The 12,665-nt window shown below is 35.0% G+C and overlaps 1 protein-coding gene across 2 annotated transcripts in view; it reads right to left on the reverse strand.

Annotated features, from left to right (window-relative positions):
* The window catches only part of PTPRN2 (protein tyrosine phosphatase receptor type N2), a 634,307-nt gene that overhangs the window by 335,974 nt on the left and 285,668 nt on the right, over window positions 1-12,665 (reverse strand). For both annotated transcript variants that reach the window (XM_059465860.1, XM_059465851.1), the window contains exon 11: window positions 11,612-11,691. In XM_059465860.1, coding sequence (XP_059321843.1) covers window positions 11,612-11,691 — 80 coding nt within the window. The remainder of the gene's footprint in view (window positions 1-11,611; window positions 11,692-12,665) is intronic.

The following is a 12,665-nucleotide window of genomic DNA, read 5'->3' on the forward strand; positions in this document are numbered from 1 at the left end:
ACACAATACAGACACTTTCAGGAGCACAAAGAACACCATGATAAGCGAAAATAATTTTTAGTTTAGTCTGATAAAGACATAAATATAACACCAGGAAAAGACAATCAACATTATAAAACAAATGACACATATTATAAAAATCTCCATTGTTTTCATAATTGTATCAATACAATTATTTGTTAGAGTTTTTTCTTTCATATTTTCTCATACCTTGTAAAAGAACTTTAGCAGTTTAAAACTCCTCTCAGTTAAACAAATCCACTCACAGAGTAGCGCTGGATGAAGTGAAAATGCCCACAAGAAAAATGGGAATATTTTGCATGCGCTGAATTAAAGTTTTGCATTCATGCATTTGAAATTTCCAGCAATTTTTTTATTTCCAGCACCTTTTTAAAGTAGAATAAGCGCATCCTTTCCCTTTCCTTTCCTTTTTATTAATATTTTTCAATGTAAATTAAAAATATCATCATTATTTATCTCTATGTACATATATAGCCAAATACACACATGTGTTATAAACATGTCTGATAAATACACCTGTATACACACATATCTATATAATAATACCACACACATATATATAGAATACCACATATAAACACACACAAATATAAATTTACTCTGCACCACAGATTTCCCATATTTCTCCATTTTCATATTGTATCTTTACTCCTAAGCACCCATTTAGCTAATTTTTGTGAACTCTGATAAATGAAATTACTCTGTTTTATTAGTTCACTTATGCTCAGTGCAAAACTACAGTGAAAACTGGTTTCCACAACTTCTAATTACAAAACATTAGCTACCTGAGACTTCTCCAGCTGAGCAGATTAGCATAGATCTTCTCTGCTGACAGCTTTGACCTTCACTCCAGCAAACACTTGTCAAAATGCCAAAAGTAATTACCTGGCTGTTTAGGAAGGAGTAATGGGGTGCAGCTACCTACCTTTTCTTGTTACTGATCTAAAATGTCTATAAAACTTTGCCAAGAGGCACCCTCTGGATTTTGGCATATACATTTTTTTCTTATCTGACTTTTTTTTGGTCTTTTTTTTTTTCAACAGACTATCAAATATTTGCTATATGATCACCTGCCAGCCAATCCCATCACAATTCTGGGGGACAGTCTAAATAACCTACGAGATGGATCTTTCAACCAAAACCATTTTATCACTGTTGTCATCCTGATTTTGTTTCACTGATGCAACCAGGAAAAAATATATTTAAAAGCGGCAGAAGTAGCACAGAGAAAAATTATCATAATTATCCTACGGTGATTGTACTGCCTATCCTCTGAATTAACTTATACATTATAGCTTATTTTTTATAAAAAGCCTTTTACTGTTCATATTTCAGATTTACAATTTAGAAAACTGAGAAAAGAGGATTTACAGGTACTACTTGAAAAATCTATGGCTAGATTAAATCTAGAGATATCTTCTGACTTCAGCGAACATAAATTCATACAGTTTTTCTTAATCTGAAAAGTTCAAATTTATGGAAAATATCTTTTAAACATAACAAAGGGATTTAACATTTTCCTGAGGACTAGGCAATTCTAGAAAGATTTAAGTATTTGCAGATTATTCAATGGTCAATTATCTCTAAATCCTGAAAACTACTTTTGTCAAACAATGGAAAACATCATCCCCAGATAAGAACAAGATCAAATGTGATAAATTCGACTCAATCTTATCTTGCATGTCAGAATGGATATGTGGAGCTCAGGAAAACTCAAGGAGGAAAAAAAATTGCTTCTTTAGCCATGGATAGTCCAGAAAACAAACAATTCATGCAAATCAAGTCCCTTGCCTTGTAGTCCCAACATTCCCTAACAACTGTGCACAGTATCAGGCAGGAGCAGCAGCTGCTGAAGGATCCTTCAGTCTGTAGGAAAAAAGACAGCTTAAAATGAAGGCAATGTTAACACGCAGGTCTGAACACTGCTGACAAGTGTGCCCTTGTGAGCGCTGCCAAAAAACTTCTCTTATCTTCAAAAAGTCTCCCAAAGCTCTCAAATAATTCCTAGTCCCACTATCAAGAGCTCATTACTTCCCCTCTCAGATACATCCTTCCATGAGCTATCAGCAGCAGAAGGTCGTGCAAGTGCCTATTTTCAAGACAGATGATATGTGAATCCCCTGGACCTTCCAACTAAGCCCTTTTCAGCCAGAAACCCCCACCTGCCCCTTCATCCAGGGTCACATTTGTGCCTCCTTCCCAAGATGTCAACCTGTAAATCATGTTTTAGCAAGAGAACAAATTGCTCCCAAGTTCAGGGCAGCTGTCCTTACACTCTGTACCAAAACACCACACTTCTGGAGAAGGGCCTTTTCATGTTATTACTTTTCTCCAAGTAAAAGGGAAAACAGCCTGATTCTCAGATGAGTATATTGATTTTCTGTTTTTTCTCTTGTGCTTTAAATAACAACTACTTTTCATAGACTCCTGAAGTAGCACTGCTCTCACTCACAATTTTTATTCTTTGGCTCATATGAAAGCTATCAGCTAAAATCACAAGACTTCTAATCATCCAATTTCATATATTAAAAATAGGATATTTTGTTACATCAGATTAAGTCTATTTTCCTGTTTGTACCAACTGAAATAGAACACTATCTGTTCCACATTATCCCTGTTCCACATGGTGCCTAGTGTTTATTTGCATGCACAGTTTAAAATCGTTAGGTTAATCTTGTTGTTCCACATTTTGAGAAGTTATAATCAATCTGTCTAATGGGAAGGAAAAAAAGGTACTGACTGTTCTTTTCAGGGTAAAGATGAGGTTACAATGCTATCTGACCTAAATCAGAGTTTCTACAATTCCCTTCTTTATGGTTACCTCGAAAGTTACATAATCATCAAAAAATATTACATAGCCAAACTATTCTTTATATAAAATCTGCCTTTCAAAGCATTCAAAGATCAATGCATGATCTTGCATTACCAGATTTCTTCTGTTGCATTCCTAAATAATTTGTCATATTCTTGGGATCTGCTATAAACAGAGAGAGCATCTTATGTGTACTGCACAAAAATGCATAAAACTTTATTAAAGGATTATAACATTTAGAGATATCTGGAATTGTATTTATTATTGCTGTATATGTCATAATGCATAAATATTTCAATTTTCCTGGAAAATGTGATGTTTATAATGAAAATGTGAAAGAGAAGCAATTTGGCTAAATAATATGGTGAAATACAACATTAAGCAATTGTCTTGGAGTCTGGGGATTTCTGCTTCCTTTAAGTCAGGAATAAAATTAGTTCTCAAATATTTTATTGTGGGGACTTTTTGATGCTATGGACACAGTGGGACCCCCAGTACTGCTGCTATACAAAAAACCAGAAGTATTTTGTTTCAGTCACACATTCTCTGTGCCATGGATTTTAGAGCAGCTATTTGTTGATTTGCACCAACTGAAAAATTTCCTACACCTAAAATGTACAGGTCAAACATCTGTGCATGGAAGTCTGCAGCAAATCTAAATGGAAAAAGACTTTCCACTACCATAGTCAAAAATGTATTGGGAGATTTCTTTGGCTTGAAAAAAAAGCACCTTGCACTCCAACTATAGGGCAGTTTCATCCTGGATTATCAGATCTGTAGGTGTGAAGATGCCAGCTGCAAGAATTCAGTTATTTAATAGTATCACACATGGTAATATTTATCAAAATTTAAATGCTTGTATTTTTACTTGCTCTTAAATTAATTTTGAATTATTAAAGAGCTTTAAAATATTTTAGCAAAGGACAATGTGAAGAAAGGAGACTTATGCGGAAGAAATCAGGACTTGCACCAGAACACTTTAAGAGATCTATCAATAGAAAAAAAAATATTTTTGAGTTTGTTACCAAGCAGCAAATACAGGAAGAAGCTTTCCAGTGTACTAAATTCTACTATCCTGACTTCCACCAATTTCCCCAGATTTACACACAGGATCTATGTATGGCAGCTCTATCATCAACAATGTCTCAGTGATTCTGTGGACAAACCTTTACCCACCTATGACAAATATCACTTCATATAATCTATCATTTCTCTTTTAATGTAGAGGTAATCTAGGCAACTATTTTTGAATAAATGCCTAACATTTCGACAGCTGCAACAGATTTAGATGTATTCTATTTCCACTATTAAAATGCATTTAGATATATTACCAGAGGGCTCTTAAAAAAATTCAGCCTAAAAATCTCTATTAACCTCTAAACCATGACATAAATTACTTAAATGGAAGACTTATTTTACCAGTCTCCATAGGCTTGCTTATAGTTTTCATAAAAAAAACACCTAACAAAATACATGACTTTCAATCTAAGCTTCCATTCTGGTATTTCCATTGAACCTTTGGTACACTATTGTTCAGCTATTAATTATTGTATTCCACAATATTCTAATATCTACTCTACACCAATGGTGTGTTTCTCCTTATTTTAGTTTAATTGACAGTTTTCTATTAATGGGTCTAAATAAGAGGCATGAGAATGCAACAGCATAAACTATCATTGCTTTAAATTAAAGACTATTAACCACATAATGCTAATTAGCTCTTTTTGTTTTCCTCCCCAGTTCTACAAAATTAAGTAGCTTTACAATTCCCAATAAGCAGCTGGATTTAAGGGTTTATGCTGGAATAGATGACATGACTTTATAAGTTGAACAGGAGGAAGTTCTGCAATTTTCTATTAAAATAGAAAGTGATTTTAAAGACAAGAAATATTTCACTCTAAAATTAGATACTTCACAGTTATTCTTAGAGGAGCGGGGTGTATGTTCAAGTGAATTCTACCCCTACTTATCACAGAAATGAATACCATAATTAGAAGGAAGTCCATGGAGAAAAGTCATAACCAAAGGTACTTGTTATTCTTCAAGATTGAGACACATTTTCTGAATGGCAGCGCTTCTCACTTGTTCTATTTTTCAACAGAAGAACAAGGTGGGAAAGAAATGCCATCTTGAAAACTCATTAATCATTGCATCAGACATTTGGTACTGCAGAAGACAGTTCAGTTTCTGAATAATCTTCAAAACCATAATGATATCCTTTATTCAGCAATGGATGGATTTGAGGAAAATAATTCAGACAGATTTGATGATCCAGTAGGTGAAAGGAAATCAATCCAGTACAGAGAGCTCAGGAGGTGAAAAAGGACAATGTGAACTAAGGAGGCTTGAGTAGAAGAAATCAGGGTTTACACCACAAGACTTAAGAGAGGTAGGAACAGAAAAAGACCTGTCAAATCTTTACATTTCACATTATAGACCAAAGAATTGTAATCTTACTTAAACCAGGGACATGGCAAGTGAAATCAGATGAACCTCACAGCCTCCTGGCTACACTGTTCAAAGTTTCTGACACAGAAGCTGTCAATTCTCTTCAAAGATGAACTTCAAATTATTCACAGACACATTCTTTGTTACCATCTCAGAGAGCAAGATATCTTATTGCACAGTCTACAAAAATCTAGATAGAGAGAAGGAATTCACCTGAAGACTTTAAACTTGTTCTGTTTACTTCATCACAGCTGAACTGTGATCTGACAGTGACTGACCAACGAATACTTTCAAAACAACCATCACTGCTCACAGCTGTGGTGTAGAAAAATGAACCAAGACACTCTGCCAGGATGGACATATTGGTGCCTGAAGCAAGAGTTCATCTTGCTGAGACTTCTCACAAGACTTGCAAAGCTTATGCCAAGAATCAACAAGAAAACCAAGGCTGGCTATAGTGATTTTGCTTTTTGAAATTGAAATTTCCTCCTTTTGATGACACAGAATTCGTATCTCCTGCACTGGCAGATACCATGAAAAACAAGTTGGATGTTATTAGCAAACCAGCACAAAAAATTTCATGATGTCAGCAGTACACTGGAGACAGAATAAGGCATAAATACCTTCTTTACCAACTGGATGCAGACTCACAAAGAGCTCGGCCATTTAGTCATCCTAATTAAGAGCAGAACTATGATATCTTGGACCACTTTGGGCCATATGATATCTTGGACCATATCCAAACCAATCACTCACCAGCAGCTGGAAACACTACACAGGGTAAGTTAACTCTAAGGGGTTTAAAGTATTCATTTAACTCCAAAGGACTGTTTAAGGCTAAAAGCTAAGGATGGTGTTTTGTATGTTTAAAGCTGCCAACTTCAACAAAAATATTCACATATACACAATAGAACTTTTTGACAGTGAAGTATTTTGTCATGGAAATTTCAGCTCAGCTGAGACATGACCAAAATTTGTAGATGTTAAATCTCAAAACCTGTAAGATTGCAGATTTAATCATTTGCAGTCATTTAAAACTGCTGAGAAATTCTATATGTTTTTAATATATTCCAGTAACTTTGAGGCAGTGTTTTTATTCAAATCAGCTTGCTGTATTGCATAATACAGTAAAATTTGAATAATAATACATTATGTTTTGCATTTTTGTGTTTCAGCAGAATTAATTTTGTGATGCCTTATTTTCAGAAGTAAATCTCTCACAGAGAAATGATTTTTAGACAAGAAGTTCATATGATTCAACAACCTATTCTCTAAGTCAGGTTAATAGTCCTATTCAGACCATACACAGTGTGAAAATGTGCATTTCACCAACAGGGCAACACAAAAGTAAAAAAGGCTCCGCCCCAAAAGAAAAAAAATAAAGCTAACCACAAAACCATCCAAACCAATGGTTTAGTTAAAAGTTATGGAAATTAAAATTGAAAAATTTCTGTTCCCATATATACAATAAATAAATCTAAATTTCTGACCTTCCATATTGGTGCGTATCACAAGATATCTTAGGCACAAGAACATGCACACAAGACCTGTTAATTCCCTAATATCTGGTTATGCACAGCCTTTAATTCTGCCTGTCCCCATCACAACCACGCCTACACTATGCCCACAGTCCTCTGCTTTTCAGTCTTCACCTGAACACCTAAAATGTTGCACTTCAATACAATACAAAAAGAAAAGTGAGCATGACTCTAACACTAAAAGGCATTTCAGCAGTGCTGTGCATCTGTGCCCAAAACTCTCCTACATCTCTTTTTCATGTGCTCAGAATATATATGACCATTACAGGCACCTGATGCCAAAATTCTGTGCTTGGAAACTTCAGAAGTTTCCACTTCTCTAATTATCACTGTCCTTGCCTAAATGATAGGATTCTAGACTACATATAAAGTAATTTCATTCCTCATTTCTACATCAAAAACATTACAATTTTTTCTATAGAGTTATCTTACTGATAATTGTTCTCTGCTAGGTTTCTCCTGACCTTTAAACTGAAGAGAAAAGAAATACACATTTGTTTGTCTAAATGATGTCATGCCAACTGTAATTACTCCTAGAGCAGGTAACTTATGTCCTGAGAAATTTTATTTCTTCAAAACATTGAGATTAAATTACATTGCACCACTGAACCTGACTTATTAAACAGAAATAGGCCAGAGGACAGCTACTTGATGAAAGATGTATTCTATTATTTGAATGTCAAAGAGTGTGAAGCTGGCAAAATGTTGGGTGTCCTGCTTTAAAACAAATAAAGTTATTGTTAATGTGAGAAAACAAGGTATTCACAATTTTAAATTACTCTGTTGTCAACTTCTCCATATAATTATATAGCCCTAGAAACTGAAAAAAAAAAAACCCAACTAAAAGTAATCAAAACACGTACACAGAATCGGAACCGTGAATTGCTGGGAAAAAAAAAGTTTTATCAGTAAGAATGTCTCTAAAGGATTTTAGAGAGTTTATTTTGCGTCAAGACATATGTCACGTGTGCACCAAGAAGAATAAATCTCAAACACCAAGACAACAGAGACAACCATTTTAATTATCATACTTCCATATCTCTGGTTTTTAGTGGATATTTTAAGTCCTTCACCTCCCTGCATAGCTGCTGAATTGTCCCGTATCTTCTCTAACCTGCACATTTTTCAAAATCCACAGAAGAGGATGGAAAACTTGAAATATACTTCCCTATATTTAGGCCTTAAATAGTGCAAGGAAAATATGAAGTGTATCCATTTTGGTTACAAAAATATATGCTACATGAATAATGAGACCAAACTGCTGCACAGAAACTGTTCTTGTGGCTATCAGTGAGACTTGCATGTACATAACACCTGCACAAATAGATTCCTTTTTGCAAATCTGAATAATTTACATTCCTATATTTATTATGGCATCTGATTACCTCAATTTCCAAATTCTTTTCATTTCTAAGGATGTGACAGACTGTGAAATTCTTCTGTCCATTTGATCTGTTCATTTTCTGTAAACAAGATCTGCTTTCCAAGCTCCTGGAGGGATGTCAAGTTCCCTAATAGCATGGAACTATGCATTCACCTGTGCCTGCCTTGGAAGTATGCATTGATTTATTCTCCTTTGGCTTCCCTTGGTAAATTAAGTACTTGGAATGCTTTTCTTCAAGACACTGTTGACTTAAAAAATTTATAATTACAACTAGAGTATGAAAAAACTTCTTATGTAAGTATATACTGCTGTTGATTTTTTAAGAGAATTTATTTTTGGTCTAGAGATCTGGAAGTAAGATGTCTGCTTAAAATAAATGAACTGATTAGTGAGTACATTGACAAGCACTGCAACTTCATGAGTTAGAAAGGAAAAATAAGATACTTTTTAAATTTAAAATATTTGAGGGATGGATAAAATTGTGAGTTCTTTTTATATTTTTTATGTAAAAGACAAACACAAGGTTTAGTTATGACAATAGTATGGCCACACTGAAATACCAAGAGGAACTTACGTAAAACTCCTATAAACCTCTTTCTGCAGTCATCAAATCCTGTAAGTTTTAATTTACTAAGCAAATAGAAGTCAAAAAATGCTTGGGATATTAATGGAATAAAGAGTAGATAAAATATTAATTTAAATTGGTGAATCTGCAGCAATTCTTAGAATCATAGAACATTATGGTTGGAGAAGACCTCCAGACCATTAAGTCCAACATTAACCAAATACCACCATGCCCTCTGAACCATATCCCAAAGGGCCATGTCTGTTTGGTTTTGAACACTTCCAGGAATGGTGACTCCATAATTTCCCTGCACAGCCTGTTCCAGTGCTTAACCACCCTTTCAGTGACATTGTTCCTAACATCCAACCTGCACCTCCTTTGGGACAGCTTGAGGCCATTTCCCCTTGTCCTGTTGATTGCCTGGGAGAAGAGACTGACCCTCACCTGGCTACAGCCTCCTTTCAGGCAGTTGTAGGGAGTGATGAGGTCTCCCCTGAGCCTCCTTTTCTGCAGGTTAACACCTCCAGCTCTCTCATCCACTCCTCACAGGGTTTATGTTCCAGATCCTTCACCACTTTGTTGCCCTTTCTCTGGGGTGCCATTATTTTGTCCACAGAACCTCCTCACTTTTTCAGTAGCATTTAAGTTAAGGAAGTTGAAAACAACTACTTTGATTCCAGTGGTAAGCAAAACCAGAATGTTGTATCTTGAGTTTTGCTGAAATAAACAAGTCACAGCATTCTTTACTTTTCAGAGTAGCTTGTTAGGAACAGGCACATCAGGAACTTCCTGGACTTGATAATGTTTCCACAGCCTTGCTAAATTTCAGTGGGTGTCAATTCCATTAATTTTTTTACGTGTAAATTTTTGAATACATGTAAGCTTCATTATCCTCAACTGGAAAAACTATAAACTGCATTCTGATTTATTTTAAACCTGCTTTCTGCCAGTTTCATCTGTTCTTGCACTGCAAAACCAATTATACCATCCTGTCCATATTCACTATGCAACTCTAGAGCTGACAGACCTTTCTCATACCATACTCTTTTTCTTTTTTTCAAAATAAAGTTTCCTTTCTTACTGCACCACTGGTTATTCCATACTTACAGTCATGCCTTCTGCCTTTCCCTGAATCTTTCCATTTCAACCGGAATTTCAAATCCATCTGTGGTATGAGAAGCAGTACTATATGTGGTATTTAAATAAAGGCAAAGGACATATTTACGAAAGAACAAATGATATTATTCTGTTTTCTATTCCATTTCAAATAATCCTTAAAAAAACTTTTCCTCATTCAACTGATAATGGAGACTGAACTGTCATTTTCATTAAATTACCCATTACTACACTAACTACATTACTATGTAGACCTTGTATGCAAAGCTACTTTTTTCTCCATATGAAATTTTTACAGTAATTTACAATGAAATTCATCTGCCATTTTGAGTCTATTCACGCAGCTTTATTCTACATTTCTAAGATCAACTTTCACCTTTATTACTGTGAATAATTCAGTATTAGCAGGATTTCTCACCATGCTGCTCACTCTCTTTTCTAATTCACTTATAACTATGTTGAATGTTACACTCTGAGCAGAGATCCTTCCACCTTTTTTTTCACTATCTTAGCCTTTTAGAAAACTAATACTTTTTTCCTAATCTCCGTTTCTTGCCTCCTAACCAATTAGTGATTCACCATTTTTCTCTTCCATATTCCACATTCTAAGAACAATTCATTTCCTTAGAAACTTCTGGGAAGACCTTGCCAAAAGCCTCTGGCAATCCAGCAGGCTCTACCAACAGCATTGTATTTGTTGGTCCTTTCAGAGAGATTCAAGAAGTTTACAAGACAGGGAAGATCATTGTTATGAAAAAGCCATATTAATTTTCCCAGGAAAAAAAAATCATACCCATTGATGAGTCACATAATTCAGTGCTTATTGTAAATTAGTAGTTCTGACATTACACCTCTAGGGTTTTTGGACCCTGCTATTCTTTAATCACCAGTTAACAAGACCCTTCACCAATGCAAAGGGTTCTGCAAAGGAAAATTCTGGCCTAGGAGCTACCCTCGTTTTTTCTATAACTACATTCATCCATGGTGAAGCAAAAGTAGAATTTAATAAACAGATTGGAACTCCCAGTGTTTATTTACATGAACTTTACTTGTTTCTGTTTTCAAGCAATATTGCAACTTGTTTACTTCTGATTTTTAAAGTCTATCAATTGAGTAATTTGGAAACAAATCAGTCATAAATTCAGATACCTTGCAAAAATTGTTTTTTTCAGTCAACAACTCCATAATACAGTTAACAGCCAAGCTGAAAAGGGCCAACAGGAGTCCTTAGAACAGTGGTACTTACTCAGAAGCAGCTTAATTCTAGAAATGCAATCTTTACTTCCAAGATTAACTTGTCATTGAAATAGTTGAAACAGCACAACAAAAAAGGCATATCTTTTCATTTTTTGTTCCAGAAATTAAGGCTAAGGTGTAATAACACTTTTGCTCTCTGAAAAAAAGTATCAGAAAAGTGATAATCTTTTACAAATGACTAATGTGTTTTTATGAGGTTTTGACAACACTGAAGCGTTTTTCACCACACTGGAACTTGATGACAAGCCTCTATTTAGTTTTCTTGACAAACAAGGAAGTCTCAAACAGTTTTAATGGACTTAAAGATGTTAAACTTCAATTTTTCACATGCCACTCACCTCTCAACTCTCTCCCCCTTTAAATGTCAGTCTTCTGGGAGAACAGGACGTGTCTGTGCTGTTTGCAGTGGTACTGACTGCTAAACAGACATGTGGGAGGTCACAGTCTGGGAAAGGAGGACAGGGACTTACCTGCTTCTCTGGCAACATCTGCAGTTGAAATATTTTGGAGGTTTGAGCGCACTCGGAAGGTCACAGCTGGTCCCAGCACGCTGAAAGAGATTATTAAAAAATGTAAGATTCATAATCAAGAGACATGGCATAATATCCCTTATCAAAATAGGTTTTTAAAGAGAACCTATTAAGACACCATTTAGCCCTCTTCCTTTTGCTTCATTAGCTACATTTGCATACATTTTTATACCTCTTGTGGTTTCCTGTGTGTATTTTGTGCCCGTCTGAAAGAATTTCAATGACATTAACTAAACTTCAGAACACTTCTGTAAATACTGTTCTTATTATGAAGATGGAAAAATGGAGGCACTGAAATTGCTATTCAGTGAAGTACAGCATAGCTCATCACTGGAATTCAGCATCCAAAGAAGATTACATGTACTTTCACATTTATATTCCCAATAACACAACTTCAGTTCCTGTTGTCACAACTGCAAGTCAGAGGGACAATATAAAAACTCAGAATATTTATCTTAATCATATTCTGCAAGAATATGTATGGAGAAGGGATTCTGGACATATCTGATCCAATAGCTGGCTTTGACCAGAAAAATACCACAAAGTATTTATCATTTAACAACAGAGGGTATAACAACTTTTGAGAGGAAATGATTTGACTCTGTGAAGACCTTTCTGCATGTAGCCTGATGATCCTCTATGGCACTGAAATCTATAAGATGTTTACAGAGGAAGGAACTGATTAGCCAGATGTAGAATGGCAATGTACTCAGGGCTTCACCGAAAAATATCACTGGGTAATTTTAAGGAAAAATAAATCTCTATTTGTAATGTTGCATTCATTCTCCATCCGTCCCAATAAATATCCTACATCTACATCTGATGAAAGGAAAGAAGAAATTTCAGGTTCATGTCCTTAAAACTATACTTAAATACTTAGCTACAAAACACATAAGAAAAATACACATAAAAATATAGTGAATGTATTATTGAATAAAAATTTCTGGGGAACAAGAGACTATACTAATTATAATGCAAGCATTTACAGAGGAGA

This window comes from Ammospiza nelsoni, chromosome 1 (assembly GCF_027579445.1).
Source record: "Ammospiza nelsoni isolate bAmmNel1 chromosome 1, bAmmNel1.pri, whole genome shotgun sequence".
Lineage (NCBI taxonomy): Eukaryota > Metazoa > Chordata > Aves > Passeriformes > Passerellidae > Ammospiza > Ammospiza nelsoni.